Genomic DNA, 25532 nt, shown 5'->3' on the forward strand with positions numbered 1-25532 from the left:
CTAAATAATTAGTAGTCGACTGTGAATGGCTTTGGCAATCAAGTCGATGCTAGTAAATGATTTTAATTAGGTATTGTTATACCTAAAATGACTTCTAGAGTGAAGTCTAAACGTTTTCTTAAGGTGAAAACGATTCAAATGGTTTTTTAAAAAGAAAAGGACCATACGTGCTATGTGTTATATGTTAGATTAAACCTAGGTTTCAGGACCTAGATGTTTATACCAGAAATGAGTATTGATGTATTGTCTTGTGTGATTTGTATGTTTGATCCGACTAGCTGTCCAGCAGTCAGACCAGGACTCCAGGGAGTGTGTCACACACACGGCGGTGCTAAGTAGTTACTTAGCAGTACTGTGAGTTTACGTGTTTACTTTTGAATATCAGTATTCAACTGTTTTAAATCCATAATCGCAATAGTATAAACTAGCCAAGAGAGGTCCATTGGAACGAGCTACCTATTGGGCGGCAATAGGGTTGCGTGATCACCAACACCGATTTCTAGATGCACTTCTGTCGAGGTATAGAGGTATGCATGTCGTGTAAGTCATTGGGAAAGTAGATGCCCTGACTTCACGGGTAAACCCTGAGACGGCAGTAATACAGTTACGGTCGCGGAATAAGCCGCGAAGGCAGTTTCTGATTACGGTCCAGGTACCAGAGATACAGAATTGGACGGCAGTGATTCGGTTCACGGTCTTTATTCTGTTGTCCATAAGCTCGAGATGAATGTGTCTGTTAGGAAAATCGTGGACTAGGGTTTCATATGGATCGACGTAATTGGTCATATTTTATATATAACTGTTTTATATATATTATGCGATTTTGGTATTTATCTGTAAACTGTTTACTCACTCAGAAATATTTATATTTCTGACCCCGTTGTTGTTATCCCATTTTTCAGGAAACGAGCTTTGTGGTCAGTCGAGCTTCCACATCGCTTCTTCAGGAAAGCTCTTCTTTGGTAATGTACATAGGATTTTGTACTCTTAGTATGCTGCAATAGTATAAGTGTAATGTGCCAGCAGCCGTGCCACTAGTCCTTTGTTTAGTTACTCTGATAGGATCTAGTGCACGCGTGTATACCTTCTGGGTGACTGCTTAGTGGCATATTGTATCTAGTTACCGAGTCGGCCTCGTGTGTTTTTGTGAGGGTCAAAAACAGTATGTTTTATATTCGCCGGCTATGTGTAACCGGTCCGCTGTGTATTTTAATATGTTTAATACCACCGCTGCGAGACGCAAAGGTGTTCGCATTATTTTATTAAACATATTAACGGTGGCGTGTGGTCTGGAACAGGGATGCCTATGTGTTAAGGCAAGCGAAAGATAAGTCCCTGGTTTCCAGCAATCACCACGCCAGGTTTTCAGAAGGAAGCGAGGGTTGAGATAACGAGGTTATCCAACCAGTACTTCTAAAACCAGATTTTGCCTATATGTGTGTTTTCAGAAATGTGTTTGGTTAAAAGAGAAAAGTTTTAACGGTATTTTCTGAAAACGGATCGTACGCGAGGTGCGATCTTTTAATAATATTTGCGAAAAATTTCTAGAGGTTCTAGGCTTGCTACGGGTTTCGGAACAACCATTCCCATTCCCTAGCGCCGGTCGTGACTTGGATTAGGGTGGAATTCGGGTCGTGACAAAGTTGGTATCAGAGCAACGTTTTAAGTACTCGACCATCCAAAGTACTGTTGCTGATACTGTTAAGTAAGATGTATTAAGAATTGTGAGGATTTCTAGTAGACTATTGCAGCAACATAGGATTCGAGTCATGTCTTTGATCAGTTTTCAGTTGTTGAAAACATTCAGCTATAAGTAGCAGCCCGTATACCTGTGTAGTGTATATGTGATGTTTGATCAGGAACATATGAGATGTTCTTGTGTTTGAAACGTGATACTAACGAGGGAACATATGAGATGTTCCTATGTTCGAGACGCTCTATTAGAGTAGTACGCAATGGTCAGATCAATTGACCAGTATTCAAGGAAGTTGATTCTGTTCGAATACAGAACAAGGCGAAGATTCCAGAAGAATCGTTTGTTCGAGAAAATAGTTAGATTTTCTCTGAACTATATGTGTGATTGCTATGTGTTTTATTTTATATGTGTTTATAAGGTGTTATCTATTATATGAAAATGTATTTTTCTATAACTGTTATATCGGCTACTTGCGTTATGGCCACATGTGTTTCAGCATGTCTGGGCCTAGTCGAGCTCAGCCGTATATCGTGCCTGATAATCCATTAGAGGCTGAAGATTTTGCTTCAGTTGATGAGATGGATACGGACGATGATGTTATCGAATTAGAGGATCTGGATAGATCAATAGGAGACATAGATTTTATTGATGACAGTTATGATTCAGTGTCTGAATATACTGTTATATCAGCCTATATAAGGTTTAGGCTGGGGGAGGATTTAGAAAAGATAAACTATCTAAGGATAGTTCAACAAAGGATGAGTCATTCCCCATGCCAAAGGGGGGAGAATGTGTATGCTAATGAGGAGAAAGAGGAACAAAGTTTGAATAGAGTGAGACGCTATGTGAGAATGTTCACGAGGAAGGTAAAGGAACGCTTATACGCCGATACGGACGAGGAAAAAGGTCCGATGATTCGAGAGGCACTACTGCCTCAACAATCATCCTCAGGTAACATTTAGATATGTGTCTTATGTTTAAGTTAAGTACATTTATGTGTTTTAGTACTAGAAAACATAAAGTACAGATAGAGAATATCCTTAAACAAGAATACACATACAAATGAACAATATATGTTAATAAACATCCTGACGATGAATAATAACATAAAAGGTAAATGTTAAATAAAGAATGATAAATCCTAATGTGAGGATTAGGAAAACCTTGAAATGGCACAGAGAAGTAGTTTGAAAGAAACTTATTAAAGTTTTGTTTTACAGTTGAACGTATAATTGTGCTCAGATGCATTAAAGGTGCATGTTGCGAAAATCACTATAGAAGAAGCATACCTGAATTTTATATATATATATGATATATATTACATAAAATGATTTGATTAGGGCATGCATCATATATATTGATATATCAGAATATCAATGAAAAGTGAATTGAAATAGCAACTCCTTGGGGATGAGAGATGTCATCACCCTGAAGCACAATTGTATGAAAAAGTTTTGAACCGTGAATTTGAGAATTCACAATTTGTTTGAAAAGTGAGATTTAAAAAGGCCTGCAGGCAGGACAAATTATAATTGTCTCAGATGAGATAAATTATATTTGTCTACCAAATTGATTTGAAATTGTTGAGCGTCAGTGTATGCGAGACAAAACTGTAATTGTTCAAACGAAAACTCTGTGATAGTGACAAGGTAGATGAAAAAAAAAAAAGGATAAAGAATAACAGTTTTTGTTATAAAGACAAATAAGAAAGACCTAGATTCTAATGTTTCATTCCGAGACATTAGAGATTAATGAAAGTACAGGAAGAGTAGAGTGAGTGAGAATCTATATTCTTACTCAGGTGTAGACTGGCATAAGTCTAGTGATGAACTTTTATGGTAAATAAAAGTTCGAGGGTAGACAATAGAAGATTGTCACGATTAAGATAAGAGAGTAGGATCTAATTAAACACAACTCGATTAGTTTGACTTCAAGTAACTATATGTGAACAAAGTCATACGCATGTGTTTAATTAAAAAGGATATGAGATTGTTCTTACAGACAGAGCAGATGTCAGTAAAGGACATGTCTCTTGAATCCATACGAGTGGTTAGATAAAACTAAAAATTCATAAGTCTGAGAAGAGTAAACCTCAGCACTTAAACAATAAACCACAACGAAAAGTCTAAAAGAAAGATAGTAAAGGAAGTGTGAGTATTCTCAGAACCGAGTAGATATACTACTAGTTCTGACATGAATAAAGAGGACCAATGAATCTGTTAACGACTAACGAAGTTGTTAAGTCATGTTGACAGATATTCATTAATGACAATGATTAACAAATCATCAAACGAATAAATAATATACTTAAAAAGTATATCAAACCTTAAACCAACACTAGATAAAGATGTTATCAAGGTGCAAATGAGATGGAGATAGCGAATTGAGGAATAAATTTCAGATGTTGTCTGAAAGCTAACAAGGTGTAGTAAAACCCTAATAACTTATGATCGAGCCGTTAGATCGATTTGATATTGGGATATGATAATCCCATGACGGTTATCTAAGTTTTAACCGTTGCGATTGTCGAACGGAGAGGTAAACAATGCTCGATGATGAAGATATTGTCGTGGAACTTGCACGAAATTTTGGCGGTAAGCCAAAAGTGCAAGTGACAATGATGAGAAGTGTAAACTTTAATTAACTTGGAATTATCAACATAAGCTCCATATATGTATGTAAATGAATTTGAAAACTGTGATGAGACAGTAGTTTAAAAAGATGAAAATTCCAAGAACCGAGCCTTATGACTATGAGGTCTAGGCTGTCTGGTAACGGAATATACATGTAGTGTTCATGTACATTGAATGTCGGGCCAGAAATGTGTAAAGTATGGCCTATTAAAAGTGGAAAAATGTTTAATAAACATTTTGTTTTCAAAATGAAATATTTTGAAAACGGAGCTTAAGTTGATAGTCAGTTAATTAAACACGATAGTAACAGCTATAGTACAGTTATGATAACTGTTAGCTGTGAACAAGGAGAATATGTATGTAAGAAAGAGGTTAAGGATTACAATTAACCTTGGATATACCGAAAACTAGTAGCAGGAGTATAGTTTTGCGGTGACTGTGAACAAGTTGGGAAGGTGTTTCATGGGAGATGATTAGGTTATAACCTACTCTTACACCCATACGACCACATCATTAGCGAGAGAAACCCAGTAACTCAATCTGTAACAGGAAGTTACTATAGATTGATGAGGAGATAAAAGACATTCTATACAAGATATAGAATCATGAGAAAAGTATATGATGAGTAGTCTGTTTGTGGAACAAGAGTTCAGACAGATGAAGAGGGTAAGGTTAGAGATTAAAATACTTAACCAACATTACCCTAAAACGAGTAAAAGATATGAAAATTTTATAATAAGATTAAAAATCTTAATTATAAAAGGTACAATAAAATGTACAACCAATAATAAATAATGAACTAGAAAGTTCAAAAGAGTAAAGAAAAAGTGAATTCAAAGGTGATATCATAAAACTTAGTAATAAGTTGATATCACAGAGGTGAGTTCAAAGTTTGTACTGTCTATAAAGAAGTACAACGAAAAGAAAAAAATAATAAGATGTATAAAGAATACAAGTATGGCTAGTAGCCAACTTCAAGGATGATTTCGGAAACCGAAAAGAGGTCGGATTAAGTTCGACTCTTCACGAAAGTTGTAGTTTGAATGTCAAATTATATGAATATGAAATAATATTTGGAAAAGACTGGTTTAAATGCTCGGTTCATTGGCTTCAATAACAGCCATGACGGCAGTTTCGCAGTCTTTTAAAATTAGCTCAAAGAGCCAACTTTGAGATCAATTTCCGATACCTTCGAGAAAGAATCTTAACTCGAAGTCTAAACGGAAGTTGTAGAAAACATTACCGACTATAGAAGCACCAAATTTAATTGGTAAACGGACGCTTCGGGATAAGCGATCCGGGTAGCCAAAGTAGGCCCAAAAAGAAGTAACATAAGGGAATAATTCGAGGTTAATGAATACCAAGACTTCTGATAACAGAAGTCAAGGTTATAAGTTAGGAACCTATAAGTAAAAGTACAGTGAGATGAGATGTAAAGCGATTGGGAGATATGAGCTGCAATTAGAGAAGAACTGCAAGTTTTAGATAACCAGTGTTCGTATACTAATAGAGGAAAGTATACGCTCTATAAGGACAAGTAAAGTAGAGATGGAAAAGTTGATAGACAAAAGGTAGTTAGTGAGCTATGCACAGTTGTTCTATAGTCGCCATCAGTTATGCTATAGTCGTCAATAGTTGTGCCATAGTCGACAGCAGTTATGCCACAGACGACGACAATAATGTTTTTGCTGTAGAAAGTATAGAACATGAAATGGAAGAGTATTCTTTGGTTGTATAAGTAAAAGAAAAAGTATATGTAAATTCGAGGACGAATTTATATAAGGGGGAGAGAATGTAATACCCCGTAATTTATAAGCCACGTGTAAAGCTTTTATTAGCTGGGAATACGTAAATTAAATTTAAGCGTAAATTTAATTTATAAGTATCCCTAAAATTATATCGTAATAATAGGAGTTTAAAATTTAAATCAAGGATTTAAATTTTAATAAAGAGATATGAACGAAACTAATTGAATAAAAAATACGACTGGAGTCGTAAGATAAAAATATATTAATAATTAATATATTAATATACCATTCTAATTGGAGAGTTTAATATTTCGGATAAAACCCCGAAATTAAAATGTCGAAACTCGGAAGTCTCGACGAGTTATTAACGAATATAAGTTAAGATATATATATATAAATATAAATATATATATAATAATAAATTAAAAAAAAAGAGAAAGATAAGAAGATGTGAGGCGGTTAGAAGTGGAGGCTAAGTAAGGAAAAATATTTCCTTTAGTCCTTGGATTCTTTACTTTAATTAGTTTTAGTTATAAACTAATTAAGTATTATTCGTTAGTCCAAATTAAAATAAAATAATATATAAGTCCCGAGCGAATAATTTTGGTGTCATTATTCGCGAAATAATTTGACGAAGCTATCGTCAAAGTTTCATAGAATTTGGACGTAGAAAGTTTAATCAAGTGGGACTGATTTTGACCTAATAAATCTTCTGAGATTTATTGAAAATAAAATATAAGTCGGATGAGAATAAAAATTATATTTTTATTCTTATTTTATTTTATTAGATTTTTGGGTAAAGTTTCACGAAATTCGAAAGTCGTTTCCGTTTAAGTTACGGACGACTATTTAAGAATTTGAGTTAAAGTGATAAGTTAACCATTATTATATATATATCAATTCACTTGATATGAAATGAACAGAAAGTTCATTTGCTTCATTTCAGAAGCAAAGGAGAGCTACTTGCTCTCTCCAGAGGTGACGAAGGTTAGGGTTTCGGCCCTAATCGACCGTTTCTCGATTCTAACCCCGTTTCTTCGACGATTACTCAAGTAATCGAGGTATTAATTCCGTATTAAACGTTTATTTTAATATATTTCGATATATTTCGAATATATATACGTTTATAAACGGTTACCGTATCGAATCGAACGTATACTTATTATTTTTACGTTCTGAATGTGAATATGGATATATTGGATTGTGTATACGTGTTAGGAGCGGAAAAATGAGGTTGAATCACGTCGGAATGCCCCGGGAATCGAGTTTCCCCGGGGCTGTGCACGTTGGTGCACGGACGTGCACATATGGTGCACGAACGTGCACCAATCTGGAGGTGCACGAACGTGCACTATCCAGGGTGCACGACCGTGCACAATGGTGCACGATCGTGCACTAGCCAGGGGTGCACGAACGTGCACCCAAGGTGCACGGACGTGCACCAGGCCGACGCCAAAGGGGAAAAATTCCTTTGGGGCTTTTTGCCTTATCCGTTTGACGTAGTTTCGTCGAACTAAAACGTTTAAAAATGATAACTTCTTTTGAAGAAAGTGAAAAGAGTTTTTAAACCTAAGCTAAAGACTTTTAAAATATGATTTTAAAAGTAAAGTTAAACGTTTAAAAAGGACTTTAAAATAGTTAAAGTCGACGTTTAACCGGTTTAAAAGATTTAGCAAACGATGTTGCTAAATAATTAGTAGTCGACTGTGAATGGCTTTGGCAATCAAGTCGATGCTAGTAAATGATTTTAATTAGGTATTGTTATACCTAAAATGACTTCTAGAGTGAAGTCTAAACGTTTTCTTAAGGTGAAAACGATTCAAATGGTTTTTAAAAAGAAAAGGACCATACGTGCTATGTGTTATATGTTAGATTAAACCTAGGTTTCAGGACCTAGATGTTTATACCAGAAATGAGTATTGATGTATTGTCTTGTGTGATTTGTATGTTTGATCCGACTAGCTGTCCAGCAGTCAGACCAGGACTCCAGGGAGTGTGTCACACACACGGCGGTGCTAAGTAGTTACTTAGCAGTACTGTGAGTTTACGTGTTTACTTTTGAATATCAGTATTCAACTGTTTTAAATCCATAATCGCAATAGTATAAACTAGCCAAGAGAGGTCCATTGGAACGAGCTACCTATTGGGCGGCAATAGGGTTGCGTGATCACCAACACCGATTTCTAGATGCACTTCTGTCGAGGTATAGAGGTATGCATGTCGTGTAAGTCATTGGGAAAGTAGATGCCCTGACTTCACGGGTAAACCCTGAGACGGCAGTAATACAGTTACGGTCGCGGAATAAGCCGCGAAGGCAGTTTCTGATTACGGTCCAGGTACCAGAGATACAGAATTGGACGGCAGTGATTCGGTTCACGGTCTTTATTCTGTTGTCCATAAGCTCGAGATGAATGTGTCTGTTAGGAAAATCGTGGACTAGGGTTTCATATGGATCGACGTAATTGGTCATATTTTATATATAACTGTTTTATATATATTATGCGATTTTGGTATTTATCTGTAAACTGTTTACTCACTCAGAAATATTTATATTTCTGACCCCGTTGTTGTTATCCCATTTTTCAGGAAACGAGCTTTGTGGTCAGTCGAGCTTCCACATCGCTTCTTCAGGAAAGCTCTTCTTTGGTAATGTACATAGGATTTTGTACTCTTAGTATGCTGCAATAGTATAAGTGTAATGTGCCAGCAGCCGTGCCACTAGTCCTTTGTTTAGTTACTCTGATAGGATCTAGTGCACGCGTGTATACCTTCTGGGTGACTGCTTAGTGGCATATTGTATCTAGTTACCGAGTCGGCCTCGTGTGTTTTTGTGAGGGTCAAAAACAGTATGTTTTATATTCGCCGGCTATGTGTAACCGGTCCGCTGTGTATTTTAATATGTTTAATACCACCGCTGCGAGACGCAAAGGTGTCCGCATTATTTTATTAAACATATTAACGGTGGCGTGTGGTCTGGAACAGGGATGCCTATGTGTTAAGGCAAGCGAAAGATAAGTCCCTGGTTTCCAGCAATCACCACGCCAGGTTTTCAGAAGGAAGCGAGGGTTGAGATAACGAGGTTATCCAACCAGTACTTCTAAAACCAGATTTTGCCTATATGTGTGTTTTCAGAAATGTGTTTGGTTAAAAGAGAAAAGTTTTAACGGTATTTTCTGAAAACGGATCGTACGCGAGGTGCGATCTTTTAATAATATTTGCGAAAAATTTCTAGAGGTTCTAGGCTTGCTACGGGTTTCGGAACAACCATTCCCATTCCCTAGCGCCGGTCGTGACTTGGATTAGGGTGGAATTCGGGTCGTGACAGATAGGAACTTAGATTATCATATAACCTTAGAAAGCAGATGAGATGTTCTAACAACATATGTTTTAGGCAATTGAAAAATATAGTCTTTTAAAAAGGTTATAAGCTAATTTGTAAGATGAAGTTAAATTACCATAACCATTAATTTTAAAATTGATTTGTTCACAAAATTAATTTATATGCTAATTGTCCATTGTTTACAAGTTAAGGGGACAAATTGCTACTTAAGGTCAATTAATAATATAATATTTTACAATTTTTTCTCTGCTGTTTTTACCATACCCCTATATATTTAATATAGCTACTTACTCTTGTTTGCTTATATTTTTCAATAGATAACAATAAATATTAGTTCATTAGTGAGTTTTAAAATAAGATAATATTAGAAAAAATAATTTTAAGGTGTGTTATTTAATTATTAGAAATTGACAAGCAATTTGGGACAAAAAATATAAAGAAAGTGGAAATTTTATTAGGATGGAGGAATTTTTTTTAAATGCCAAAATAACAATTAATTGAATGGAATTAATTTAAATATTGATAAGATTGAAGGTTAGGAAGAGATTATTGTAAAATTAATCACAAAACAATCAAATATACAAAACTGTAGTCGCTCAACAGTTTGGTTAAAATTTTAGGTGGTACCAAATCTTTCACTCACGTATCAATTTGGTACCATATTTTTGTTTTGAATTTATATAGTATTTAATTTATGTTTATTCAGGCGATAATACTTTATAAATTTAAATTATTACTCATGACGTGTCAATCAGAGAGATAATATTTTCTATATAGTCAATCTAAATTGCCACATGAGATTAATGATCATATACAAGGGAAATATTTAAAACCAAATTGATAAAAATAAATAAATAAATATATAGTACCTTCAAGATTTTTATGAATTTGACATTTGGCAATTGAGGTGGACGTATAAATGAAGAATATTCTCACTCCAATTGCAAATTCAGAAATAACTGGTCTGAATTTATAAAGTACCGTTGCAGAAATTAAAAAAAAAAAAGAGATATTATTAAAAATAAGATACTTAGTTGATGTAAAATTTAAAGATTTGGTACCAACCATGCTTTTAACCATCAACAGTTTGTAAAACTCAAAATGAAGTCAGTAGACCAACGGAGTTGGTTCAAGTGGTAAGCGGTTTGATATCGCTCAAGTAAGATTTGGTTCGAGTCTTATGAATTAAGAAAATCCACTGACAGACTCACCCACCATGCAAGGTGCGTGACGTGGGTCGGATCCGAATTAGTCATGACGAAGTCCTGGAAACAGAATGGGGGAAAAAAATGAAGTCACTAGGAATTCAAAACCAGTTTGATTATGAATTAGCATGTATTTGGATCTATTTCACATGTCTTCTGTACTATACCTTGCTAAAATCAAAATCTGTTGTATACAATTTCAAATTGGTTTCAACAGAAATTTCAATATTTATATGTTACTTCATCAGAGAACAAGAACACACAATCAAATTAATTAAGATGGCAGATATAGCAGCACACTGGAAAATTCTGAGCGGAGAAAACAATTGGGAAGGTCTTCTAAAACCAATCGATGATAATCTCCGGCGGTATCTTATTCACTACGGCGAACTTACTAGAGCTCTGTCGGATTCTTTCAACGATGTCAAGGCATCCAATGCATACGGTCTTTGCCGATATCCGCCAAAAGAATTATTTGGTCGTGTCGGTCTGCAATTTGGGAATCCGTTCAAGTACCAGGTGAGCAGAGACATACCTAAGAAGAGCGTATGGTGGGCAATGCTCACCTTATAATTTTCAATCCTTTAAAAAAAATTATTATAGAATTTTTTTACCACTTTGAAATTTATATTTTATTAATTTTTTTATCTTATAAACTTCTAGTATAGTTTTGCCTGCTCTGTATAAAATTTCTGAGTTCGTCACTGCAGGTGAGTGACTACATATATGCGAGAACGGAAATTAAAATCGATGATTACATACACCCTGGAATGTGTACATATATTGGGTTTGTTGCTGTGAGTAGTGACGAAGGGAAGCGTGTTTTAGGGAGACGAGATATTGTGGTTTGCTGGAGAGGAACAACTTCATTAACTGAACTGCTGGAAGATTTTGAGGTTTCTCAAGTCTCGGCTGCTGATATTTTTCCGAATTCGAAAGCTAAGGTTCACCATGGATTTCATAGTATCTACACAACCAACGATCAGAAATCAAAATACACCAAGGCTAGTGCAAGAGAGCAGGTAATTATTAGGGTTAATGTCATAAAAAATAACAGAATAACTTTTAATATGTATCAAAGTGAAATATAGTGAAAAGCTTCGGTATAACTTTTAGGCTTTTAACCCTAAATGTGTTCATACGTATGTAGGCTCTAGCAGCCGTAAGGAGACTTGTGGACAAGTACTACGAAGCTGATCCCAACGAGGTAATGAGCATCACAGTAGTAGGACACAGCTTGGGCGGATCTCTAGCAACCTTGAACGCAATGGACATCGCCGCTAATAAATATAACAAGCCAACTAAAGCAAACACTGAACTTCCCGTTACGGCATTTGTCTTTGCCGCTCTCCGTGTCGGAAACGAAGCTTTTCTAGAAATATTCTCTGGATTGACAAAACTTCATCTTTTAGGCGTGAAAAACGCATTTGATATCGTTCCTGAATTTCCCCCGAAGTACACAATTTTCCACCGCTACGAAGATGTTGGCATTCAGCTCAAGATCGACACGAAAGGCTCACCGTTTATCAAAGTATCTCACACATATATTAATAAGCATTTGCATGCTCATGATTTCAATCTCTATCTGCATGGAATTGCAGGTTATCAAGGGAAGGGTAAAGCTTTTAAGTTGGTGGTTAATCTTGATATATCACTTCTTAATAAATATACTGATATTTTACTGAATGTTCATAATGTGCCACCTAAATGGTGGAGTAATGTTATGAATAAAGGTATGGTTCAAAGGGACGATGGATCTTGGAAGCTTCAGGATTATTTTCCTGATCCTCCAAGATATGAGGTTTCTAAGAATGTCTCTGGTCAGTAATTGTGGGATTTATTTCATGTGAGAATAAATAAATATGCATCAAAATAAATGTGTACTTTTTGCAATGTTTAGATTTTAATTTTATATATGTATTAATAAAAAAGTTTGATGGTGCCAAAAATCAATTTTTCTGGACGTTTTTCTTTAAATTGTGGATTTTAACTAATCACATATAGTCGTAGTTTCTTTATTTCGCTCCACTAATTGTTATAATGATAAAAACTTATTAATTAAAAAAAATTAAAATATAGGGGTTTAATAAACTCTAATTAATTTCGGCTTAACTATTTAAAAAACCCCACTTTATAATATTTTTTTCGTTTATATCATGACCTAGGAAAAAGTTCATTTGTACCCTTTTTTGATTTTTCGTTTTCAACTCTACCCTAAAACACTAAATTGAACTTTTTTTATTTAGAAAAAGCTTAAAATAATCCTTCATTTTTTAATTTATTTGTATTTTTTCAAATAGAAAAAAGATGATATAACCCTTCTATTTAATTATTTTTAATTTTTTCATCCTTTAATTAATTAAATTGTCAAAAAATAAAATTTTGGGGTACATTTGAAAACAAAAAATCAAAAAAAGGGTACAGATGAACTTATTCCTAAATCAGGGTATAAACGAAAAATTATTTCAAGGTGGGAGTTTTTTAAGTAATTAGGCCAACTAATTTCTAAGGATCATATAATATAAAATATGACACAAGGACCTTAAAATGAATTTTGTTTATATTTTTTAAACAATTCTTCCTTTATATTTGTATTAATTATATTTAATGCCGCCAATCAATTTTTTTTGCTTACCCCATCTGATTTTCAGGGCTTTGACTTGACTAATTCGGATCCGACCCGTGTCGCGCACCTGGCATGGTGGGTGAGTCTGCTAGTGGAAATTTTCTGCATTCACTATAAAAAATTTGGCTTGTTGGGACGAACGAAATTTATCACGTTAAGCCCAAAATTTGTCACAACAACGTTATTGTGACTACATTATGACAAATTTTGTTGGTCACAAGAAACAAGTCACAATAAGTCCATTTTATAGTTTGTCACCATAAATTTTCTATTGTGATAAAATTGTCCCACATTCATATTTATTGTGACGAAAATGTATATCACAAGTAATCAAATCTTGTCAAAATTTATCGTAATATACATCGACTTTTAGTGACAAAACGCTAATAATATTTATCACAATTCATATAAATTTGTCACTACATACACCGAGTTATTAGTGACAAAAAGATTATACAGTGACAAAACCATATTTATCACTACATACGCCGAGTTATTAGTGACAAAAAGATTGTAAAGTGACAAAAATATTTATCACAAGTAATCTATCATAAATTGACGAAATCAATTGCCATATTAAATAATTAGCTGTGATAAATTTAATTTATCACAACAAGTAATTTAACATAATGTGGCGAGAGTAATTGTCATTATAATTAGTTAGTTGTGATAAATTTAATTTATCACAAGAAGTAATTTAATATAACGTGACGAAATTAATTGTCATTATAATTAGTTAGTTGTGATAAATTTAATTTATCACAAAACGAAATTTATGATAATGTGACGAAATTAATTGTCATTATAATTTTTCAACGGTGACACATTTAATTTTTCTAAATAAGTAATTTATCATAACGTGACGAAATTAATTGTCATTATAATTCATCAACGGTGACAAATTTAATTTATCACAACAAGTAATTTATCATAACGTGACGAAATTAATTGTCATTATATTATTTTCATTTTTATCGATACTAAAATAATTGAATACGGTAATTTGTTACTAAAATCAATGAATAAAAAACAAAATCAATTCAAATATTACATAAAATTATCAATGAATAAGTCTTTAATAATACTAAAATAACAGATCGTATGCAAACATGTAAACTATTATTTATAAAGAAAAGAAACTAAATTAAGCCTAACTTTTAATATAGCAGACGTCCATCTTCTTTCATTCCAACAATTTCCATCTGTAAGAAAAAAAAATACATTTATTATATACACTTTTATTTTCAAACTGACATAATTAAGTGAATAATTTTAAAATTATAAAGAAAAATTAAAATTGTAACGAATTAAAAAAATTCGAATGTTATCTTAATGTGTGCATGTTCATCAAAATGTTCATATAGGTTCTTTCAATCGTTTATCTTTACATCCTTGGGTGGATGTTTTTCAGCTTACACACGAGTAGAGAACATCTTATAGTGTAAGTGACAATGATATTTGAAGTTTTTAAATCGTCTAGCCATCATTCCATATACTACTTCTCTTGCATGTGGATCACTTAAATCAATCTCAAATTCACCCTATCAATAAACAAACATATGAATAGTCACATATTATAAGAATATAATTAATTGAAATAACAAGTATGATATAAAGTTCGTTTCCCTCCTATTTTAATATTGTTTCCCTCCTACTAAATTTGTTTTTCACTTTTCCTTATTTGATTTGCCAAAATCTTGACAAATCAAATAAGTTTGAGATATATTCTGAAAATCTTATTGCATAAAATTTGTTTGTTACTCGAGCTAGTCCAGAAACTCGACGAGTTTATATATTTCATCGAATATATGTTCTACTGAACTCGTAATAACTCGACCATTCTCTTTTAAAAGAGGATCTAAGAAGTACAACAGTTTATCTTATGTTAGTTTGCTTTTTATTTCCAAATTGATATGTATTTTTAAAAAAAAATATTTATATACAGTTTTTTTAAAGTTATAGTGAGTGAATATAAACTACATGTCAACCATATGTCAACTTTAGAAAACAAAAAATAAACACAAAATAGAGAAATATGTAAAAAATACAAAACTTTACCTCATATTAGTTTGCTTCTCTATAAAATTTTATATGTAATTCTTATGCTATTTTAAAATTTCATTTAGATGAACTCTCTTAAAAAGTTATGGTGACATAATGTGAACCTTATGTCTACCTTATGTCAACCTTATGAAATACAAAATAAACACAAAATAGAGAAACAAACACGAATTGCAGAAAAATATATGGTAAAGAAAAACACAAAAAACAATCTTTCCATTCCGGCAAAAGCATTAAAACACATTTTGTTTTGGGAAGAAGACCTAAGAAATACTACAGTTTATCTCATGTTAGTTTTCTTCTCTATTCAAATTGATATGTATGTCTTATACGATTTTTAAATTTTGTTAAGATGCAGTTTTTAAAAGTTTTTGTGACCGAATATAAACCTTATGTCAACCGTATGTCAACCTTATGAAACACAAAATAAACACAACGTAGAGAGATAAAAACGAATTGCATAAAATATATGGTAAAGAATAACTTGAAAACAATATTTTCATTCTAGAAAAAGCATTGAAACACAATTCCATTAGCTAATTATATCAATTATCTAAGCAAAATAAATGAACCACAAAATAAAGAATCAATTCAACCTAACCTTCATCAACATTTGTTGGTTCAGAGGACATGGTTTCAGTTTCTCCAACCGTATTAACTTCAGCAGCCACTGGTCCTTGAGTTGTTGAATAACAAGTATGGTGAGAATTGTTTATAATTGTTTCTATGATATTTTGATAAGAAAGAAGAAATCACTTTATTTTGTCATTCAACAACGTGATTTCTGCAATTATGGTTAATGCCAATGAGTTTTTCTTTTAGAGGGAACTTTCATTAATTAAAAAATTAAATAAGGACATAATTATTTTTGTTTCCCTCTCTCTTTTTTCGTTTCCCTCCTATTTTAATATTGTTTCCCTCCTACTAAATTCGTTTTTCACTTTTCCTGATTTGATTTGCCAAAAGCTTGGCAAATCAAATCAGTTTGAGACATATTATGAAAATCTTGTTGCAAATTTTTTTATTTAGATGCAGTTTTTTAAAAGTTTTTGTGACCGAATATGAACCTTATATATATCAACCGTATGTCAACCTTATGAAACACAAAATAAACACAACATAGAGAGATAAAAACGAATTGCATAAAATATATGGTAAAGAATAACTTGAAAACAATATTTTCATTCCAGAAAAAGCATTGAAACACAGTTCCATTAGCTAATTATATCAATTCTCTAAGCAAAATAAATGAAACACCTAACCTTCATCAACATTTATTAGTTCAGAGGACATGGTTTCAGTTTCTCCAACCGTATTAACTTCGGCAGCCACTGGTCCTTGAGTTGTTGAATAACAAGTATGGTGAGAATTATTTATAATTGTTTTTATGATATTTTGATAAAAAAGAAGAAATCACTTTATTTTGTCATTTAACAACGTGATTCCTGCAATTACGGTTAATGCCAATGAGTTTTCCTTTTAGAGGGAACTTTCATTAATTAAAAAAATTAAATAAGGACATAATTATTTTCGTTTCCCTCTCTCTTTTTTCGTTTCCCTCCTATTTTAATATTGTTTCCCTCCTACTAAATTCGTTTTTCACTTTTCCTAATTTGATTTGCCAAAATCTTGGCAAATCAAATCAGTTTGAGATATATTATGAAAATTTTTTTGCAGAAAATTTTATTTAGATGCAGTTTTTTAAAAGTTTTTGTGACCGAATATGAAACTTATGTCAACTGTATGTCAACCTTATGAAACACAAAATAAACACAACATAGAGAGATAAAAACGAATTGCATAAAATATATGGTAAAGAATAACTTGAAAACAATATTTTCATTTCAGAAAAAGCATTCAAACATAATTCCATTAGCTAATTATATCAATTCTCTAAGCAAAATAAATGAAACACAAAATAAAGAATCAATTCAACCTAACCTTCATCAACATTTGTTGGTTCAGAGGACATGGTTTCAGTTTCTCCAACCGTATTAACTTCGGCAGCCACTGGTCCTTGAGTTGTTGAATAACAAGTATGGTGAAAATTGTTTATAATTGTTTTTATGATATTTTGATAAAAAAGAAGAAATCACTTTATTTTGTCATTTAACAACGTGATTCCTGCAATTATGGTTAATGCCAATGAATTTTTCTTTTAGAGGGAACTTTCATTAATCAAAAAATTAAATAAGAACATAATTATTTTCGTTTCCCTCCTATTTTAATATTGTTTCCCTCCTACTAAATTCGTTTTTCACTTTTCCTAATTTGATTTGCCAAAATCTTGTCAAATCAAATCAGTTTGAGATATATTCTGAAAATCTTGTTGCAGAAATTTTTATTTAGATGCAGTTTTTTAAAAAAATTGTGACCGAATATGAATCTTATGTCAACCGTATGTTAACCTTATGAAACACAAAATAAACACAACATAGAAAGATAAAAACGAATTGCATAAAATATATGATAATGAATAACTTGGAAACAATATTTTCATTTCAGAAAAAGCATTGAAACACTTTTGAGGTAATATATGCCTTTTGTAAATAAATGGGAATAAATAAGAAATTTTTCCACTTTTGTCTATTCTTATAATTTATTTTAATGTTTTTAATTAATATAATTTGAATTTTTATAATAGGTAAATTTATTCGGTTGAATATGATTTTACTCGCATAACCATTATTGAAATTGTATTTTAGGGTTTAGCGCTTAGAATTTAGGGTTTAGGGTTTTGGGTTATGATTAGTGTTAGGGTTAGTAAAAACAACATTTAGCAATATTTAATTTTTTTCCGCTACAAAAGTAAAATAACATTTAATTTATTTATTATAAAATTAGGAAAATTCAAAAAAACCTTAAATTAACACTATATTAATATAAAAATAAATTTGATTACAATAGGTAAAAATGATTATTTTTTTATTATGTAATTTGTTATTATTTATATAACTATAAAATAATTCTTGCTAGAAAATAATTGCAAAGTCTATACTAATGTGTGTAAAAGACTGTTAATACATTGTTTGTACGTAGGTCGTACACGGTCCGTTAAAAATTACGGAAAAATAACAAAGCTAACTTATTGTAACGGTTTTTGTAGGGTTTGATCATCGATAAGTTTATTTTTATAATTTTTGATAAAAATTATAAGAACTTAAAATATATGTTACATGTGCCTCAAATTACATTGCATGACGTGCCTCAACTTACGTGAGATGTGTCCAAATGTCAATGGAGTTAAGTTATTAGTAAAAAATCGTAAAGTCTATACTAATGTAAAAAATCGTTAATACATTGTTTGTACGTAGGTCATACACGGCCCGTTAAAACATATGGCAAAAATACAGTTTAGCTCCTTGAATTGCCAAAAACGCAATTCGATCCCTAAACTCATAATGTTTGCTAATTTGCCCCAAAACTAAAATGAAACTTGAAAATTAAACACAATAGTCAGAATCAATTTATCAAATATCCCTTAGATCTTTAAATTGCCCAAATCACACTGAATTTAATAAATACAAACTACAATCAAACCACAATCATAATCAACAACAATAATTGTTTAAAACAGTCATAAATGCGTATTCGGTGCAAAAATTAAAGTAATCATTTCAAACAGACCTTAGGGTGCAAAAATTATTTATTTTAATGTTTTTAATTAGTAAAATTATACCAAAACAATTAAATTCTCAAAAGTTTATATTATTGATTTAATATTTTTTCCTTAAAAAAATACCTCAATTGAAAATATTATTTTATTTTCAACACCCTTTTTATTTGTCATTCCTATTTTATCCCTATCTAAGGTATTTGTGTCTTAGTGTGTTTCTAATGCACCATATTATTTACCTCCTTTTCTTTTTCATGTAGCGGGAAATAATGGGTATTTCAAAATTTTACAATTGATTTCCTTCCTAATCAAACTCTTTTTTTTCTTCCTAATCGACCTAATTTTTTTTCTGACCTTGATCCATGGTGATTTCACGCGGTGCCACTGATAAACTCTAATTTTTGAACGACTATCCATGGGGTATTAACGTATTCAAGTACACGTTTGATTCTTTGTCGAAAATAGTTGTTCTTAGTCCGTGATCTCTTAGTATTGAAGACAACATTTACCAGTATCGCCTTCAAGGTTTCCCATATGCACTGGTATGTTGGTTCTACGAGTGTTGTCCGGCGGTGGAAAATGTCTTTGCTCAGCTAGTGAACAAAGCTGCTATCCCGCGGATTCTGAGGTGGCAAGCATTCGTTCCTACAGAATACATTAATGTTGACAGGGATTTATTTGTTGAGATTTCATCCTATGAGGTTTGTATGTTTTAAATTTTCAATTTTTCAAATTTAATCTACCATTTGCTCTGTTTTCATATATGGTTTTCACAAACAATTAAGAGAAACGAGGAGGGTTATTGTCCGGCATTCGATAAATTGAAGGACTGTGAATCAACGTCAAACACTTCGGATTTAACTGTTATGAAAGAGAAGCTGGAAATTTTGATGGCTGCTCAAAAGACGATGAAGGATGATATAATGGATTTGAAACGTTTATTCACTTTCAAATGTTCCAAATTTTTGAAAGTTGTCAATTCGTTGAATGCATAGCTAACTCTCATTGGTGATTCTAAAACGATAATTTGTTTTGATTTATGTATTTTGTACTTATCACTTAAAGTTTAATTAAATATAATTTATGTTATTTCATATTATGTTATTGCAACTTGATATGAACCTAATATGAACTCCATATATGTATTAGGTTGAAATTGCAATGCTTAAATTCGATGTCATGCTTAAAAGTCGACGAGTTACATCCTTACCTCGAGTTTTTTTATCTCTGTTGAAGCACAAACTCGATGTAAGTCTTAATACTCGACGAAATGGAAGCATAACCTCGAGTTTTTGTTTTCATTGAGATAACAAACTCGAGAATAGGAGATAATTCGTCGAGTTTAAAGCCCTACCTCGAGTTTGTACGAATCAGTTGAAAATTTAAATTATCAATTGAAAAAATAAGCAATTTGAATGTGAAATTCATCATACATTAATAAATTTAATCTTTTTTCTTAAGTTAAAAAAATACTTGGAAAAATAAGAAACAACAAACACAGAATCGATGAAAGTGCGGCGGCGGGAGAAGTACAACAAAGGAATTGATGCGGTAGTGTGGTGTCAATATTCAGCAAAAAAAGTTTTTCTCTAATAAAGAGTGCTTTGATAAAATAAGAAGTTAACCTAATTTGGATATTTGAATCTTAATTGTCACATATCTTTTTTATCAAAATAAAATATAATTTCATGACCCATTGAATCTTGTTATCATTAATTTTTTTTTCAATTGCATAGTGACATAACATTTATTAATCATAATATCATTTAACTTCACTTAATTGCTGGAAAAATAAATTATTCACAATATTTTTACATATTATGATAAAATTTATTTTATCATAATAAATGTATTTTTAATATAAAGTGACAAAATATTTTTTGTCAAAACCCTTTGTCACAACAACCATAATTAATTTTTATAGTGACAAAAATATTTGACACAATATTTAATTATCACATTATTATTTAATTTTAATTAATTGCTGCAAAATAAAATTTATCACCACTGTATTTAAACATTATGCTAAAATTTATTTTATCATTATAACTGTATATATTTTTTTCTTTACCATTTATTTTCTGCAATTCATTTTTCTTTCTCTATTTTGTGTGTATTTTGTCTTTCATAAGGTTGACATATGGTCGACATAAGGTTCATTTATAGTCATTATAACTTTATTTTTAAAATATAGGCACAAAATATTTATTTTGGCAAAATACTTTGTCACAAAAATATATTTACTTTTCTTATAGTGACAAATAAATTTGACACAATAAACTATAGTGGAAAGATTTTTAATAAATTATTCTTTACCATATATTTTCTGCAATTCGTTTTTCTTTTTCTATTTTGTGTTTATTTTGTGTTTCATAAGGTTAACATAAGGTTTACATAAGGTTTATTTTTTGTCATTGTAACTGTATTTTTAAAATACGGGCACAAAACATTTGTTTTGGCAAAATACTTTCTCATAAAAACATATTTACTTTTTTTTAGTGACAAATAAATTTGACACAATAAACAGAAGTGGAAAGAGTTTTTTTTCGAATTATTCTTTAACATATATTTTCTGCATTTCCTTTTTCATTCTCTATTTTGTGTTTATTTTCTGTTTCATAAGGCTGACATAAGGTTCATATTCTGTCATTATAACTGTGTTTTTTAAAAACAGGAACAAAACATTTGTTTTGGCAAAATACTTTGTCACAAAAACATATTTACTTTTTTTGCAGTAACAAATAAATTTGACACAATATTAATTTATTATAATATCATTTAATTTCACTTAATTGCTGCAAAAATAAATTTGTCACAATATTTTTATAAATTATGATAAAATTTATTTTATCATCACAACTTTATTTCTAATATACAATAACAAAATGTGTTTTTTTGGCAATATACTTTGTCACAATAAACATAATTAATATTTATAATGGCAAAATATATCTAATTGCTGCAAAATAAAATTTGTCACCACTTTTTCAAATATTTTGATAAAATTTATTTTGTCATAAAAAAAATATTTTAAATTAGGGAGACAAAACATTTTTTTGTCAAAATAGTTAGTCACAACAAACATAATTAATTTTTACAGTGACAAAAATGGTTGACACAATATGTATTTGTCACAATATCATTTTATTGAACTCTCATTGTGACAAAATATTCTTTTTTGTCACAATTAACCTATTTATTATGAAAAAATATGATTTGTCACATATTTTTTTGTCACAACAAGCCAAATTTTTTGTAGTGATTTATAAGTCTCGAACCGGAGACCTTACTTAAGTGATATCAAACCGCTTACCATTTGAACCAACTTTCATTGGAAATGCCGCCAATCAATTTAAAAGATCTTTTATGGACACAGTGAGCCTTATATTACAATTCCATATTAATTAGTTATCACACTCCAATTTAAGGCCTCCTATTATTGAACCCCTTGATCTTTAAAATCGGCCGCTAAATTCTCTAAACTTTACCTAATTATCAACTAAACTCTTTTTGGCATACATTGACCAAAACACCCTTCAAATCTATAAGCAAATACAAACAAATCAGATAAGTTCAATCTAACCAAACCTAAAATCACCCAACCAACCAAATCAAACATAATCCAATCAAATCAAACAAAATCTAATTAAACCTAAATTCATTCAAAAATTAAATAAATAATTATTTTTCAGTTTTAAAAAATTAAATATTAATTATTTTTTAATATTAAAAATTTAAATAATTTTTTTTAAAATTGATCCGGTGAACAGACCCACCGTGTTGGGTCTGTTAATAGAGCCAACCACGATGGATCTGCTCTCTGTAGCAGACGTAGACCCACTGCCGGTGGGTCTGCTACAAAGAGCAGACCCACCCCAAATAGCAGACCCACCAGGGTGGGTCTGCTATAAAGAGTAGACCCACCGCCACCAGCGTGGTACATTTGCTCTTTGTCTATTCTTCGGTGAGCAAAGCCACCACGGCGGGTCTACCAGATCAATTTAAAAAAATCAAATAAAAATCATATATTTATTAGCATTAAAAATAATTATTTATTTAAAATTTTAAAATTAAAAGATATATATTTAATATTTGGATAAATTTTTTTCCGGCGATAGGCGGTGGTGGCCGGAAAACTGGCAGCGGCAGGTGGCGGTTTCCAGTTGAGTAGTCTGATATAATTGGATGGATTTGTTGATTTAGGTATGATTTGATTGGATGGATGGATTATAATTGATTTGACCAAAAAAAGTTATTTTTAATAAGAATCGATATTTAATTTAAATTTATTTATATAAATTTTTGATAAATTTACGATATACTTAATAGACTATTTAATTATAGCTACTATAATATAAATAAGATATTTTTAATATAATTTATTAATAATTAGAGTATTTCAAAATTATTTAAATGATATATTATAGTAGGTATAATTTTTTCTAAATAATAAAAAATATTAAAACAGCCATCTAGCTGTCAGCAAAAAATTACAAAATAAATTTTTTTTAATAGCAGTTGTTGAAGGTCAAAAAAATTTCAAAAAACTTTTAAAAATATTTCATGAAATACTAAAGTCAAATTTCAATTGAAAAGTTAATAGCTAAAAACTCCACCGAAAACTGAATCAAACATCCCCGTAAAATGAAATTTGTAAAGATATCAACCTATAATGATAGTTTTTTTTTATTATATGTGTATTGCTTCGACAATTTAGAGACAATCAAGTTCAATGATGATTTTTGATATATAGTAATGTTTTAACCAGCTTAAAGCTTTTATTGAGGATAAATTTTTCAGCTAGACCTATAACAAAATATTCTACAATTATCTCGCTTATTGGTGATATAAAAATACCATTCACATTAATTTTTAAGATAAATTCCATTTGCATTAATTACATTATCATTTTGGAAATAAATCGAGCAACGATCGCCATCATTTTCACAAAAACATTTAAAAAAATTTATACAGACTAATTTGACTTATGAATTTGCTTACAAGTTACAAAGCAATATTCTATGGTTGCCTGGTTGGTCTTGATCTTGAATTTTGCTACGTAAGGATTCAAATCAGGCTTGGCCTATCTTTCTCTGCAGGTCAATACATTATTAAATGGAAATAAACTTACAGAAGCTACGTCTATCAAATCAATATACCACATTTTACTTCCATTTTAGCTATTTGGTAAAATAGTTTTTATTTCAATATCTTATTCTAATGGCTTAATCATACAAAAAATTCCAATTTTATTGAATGTTTTCAGCCAAAATTTTCAAAATCGTTATTTTTATTTTATTTTTCAATTTTTAGTTTAAATTATAGTCATTTGTTGATTGGAGCGATTTTTTTTTAAATATATGTCATTCCTGAGAAATTTTTAGGTAGACTCAGTTTACCACGTTATCGGTGCACTACCCTATCAAATTATGACACGTCATTAAAATAGTGGTACTATCGTAATTTTATTTATTAATTTTTTACACTTTTGGATAGAAATATTACGACAATGCCAATATTTTAATGACGTGTCATAATGTAATGGATTTAGTCCATAAATGACGTGGTGAACTGAGTCTACCTAAATTTTTTTCTTCCTTTGTATTGTTTTATATCGTTGCAATTTGGCTTTTTATCATCAATAACTTCAAACATAATTAAAGCAATATAGAAAGTATATTTAAACTTTTTTTCACTCTAATTTAAACAAATGGCTAAAATTAAAAATAAGTTAAATTGAAGATTTTGAAAGCTTGAGCTATAAAAAGTAAAAAAGATAGAGTATTTTTAAAAGTGTATTTGGAAAAACAAATTTTAACGTTTCAACTTTATAGAGATTTAATCTCAAACTTCAAAACATTACAAAACAAATCCTAACGTTCCCTATTTTTGCATTTTGTAACCCCAATTAATTTTCCAGCAATTTTGTCATATTTTTTAGCTACAAATTGCAAAAACGTGAAAGTTTATAATTTGATTTGTAGTGTTTTTAAAACGTTGGAATTTAATATACTAATATATGTGTCTAACATGACTGCGTTGTATGTAAAAACTTGTTGGAAAATGGTTTGGGCTAAAAAATGCAAAAAAATAAAAAGTTTAAAAATTTATTTTGTAACGTTTTAAATATTGGAATTAAATGTCTATAAAATTGAAACGTTAAAATTTGCTTTGCCAAAATTCCTTATTTTAAATGATTAAGCCCATTGTAGTGAATACTTATTACTTAATTATAATCATGTTTCAACTTTATTTTTTAATCATTATTTTATTTTATTTATTGAATAATAAATTATTTCAATGATGATTATGGTTGATTTTTTTATTGCAATAAATTGATAAAATAAAATGACATTTTATTTTTTAAATAGTCAATTCCAAAAATGAATGAATATGAACATTGTGTGGTAGCAATTTTATCTACAGTACTCTATTCTTCCATGGAAGTGTATTAAACTAATAGTGCTTTAATTATGGAATGCAGCTTGGAATATGGAGTACACACCAACTTGAACCTTAATTAATAAAACTTACATTCATACATCAATGGCCGAAGGTACAAAAAAAACCTCGAGTTTTTCTCAAAAGTACATATCAGCCCTTTTAT

General features: G+C 30.8%; 1 protein-coding gene across 1 annotated transcript; it reads left to right on the forward strand.

Annotated features, from left to right (window-relative positions):
- Window positions 1–10901: 10901 nt before the first annotated feature.
- On the forward strand, window positions 10902–12450 carry LOC126672196 (phospholipase A1-IIgamma-like). The gene is made up of 3 exons (XM_050366143.1): window positions 10902–11141; window positions 11333–11644; window positions 11773–12450. The coding sequence occupies exons 1-3, from the start codon at window positions 10902–10904 to the stop codon at window positions 12448–12450; spliced, it is 1230 nt and encodes a 409-aa protein (XP_050222100.1).
- Window positions 12451–25532: the final 13082 nt, after the last annotated feature.

The sequence above is a fragment of the Mercurialis annua genome, linkage group LG3, assembly GCF_937616625.2.
Source record: "Mercurialis annua linkage group LG3, ddMerAnnu1.2, whole genome shotgun sequence".
Classification (NCBI taxonomy): Eukaryota; Viridiplantae; Streptophyta; class Magnoliopsida; order Malpighiales; family Euphorbiaceae; genus Mercurialis; species Mercurialis annua.

Coding starts and splice junctions, on each gene's coding strand:
- LOC126672196 (XM_050366143.1), top strand. CDS start 10,902: ATGGCAGATATAGCAGCACACTGGAAAATTCTGAGCGGAGAAAACAAT. Junction 11,142..11,332: donor GGAATCCGTTCAAGTACCAG/GTGAGCAGAGAC, acceptor TCGTCACTGCAG/GTGAGTGACTACATATATGC. Junction 11,645..11,772: donor AGGCTAGTGCAAGAGAGCAG/GTAATTATTAGG, acceptor ATACGTATGTAG/GCTCTAGCAGCCGTAAGGAG.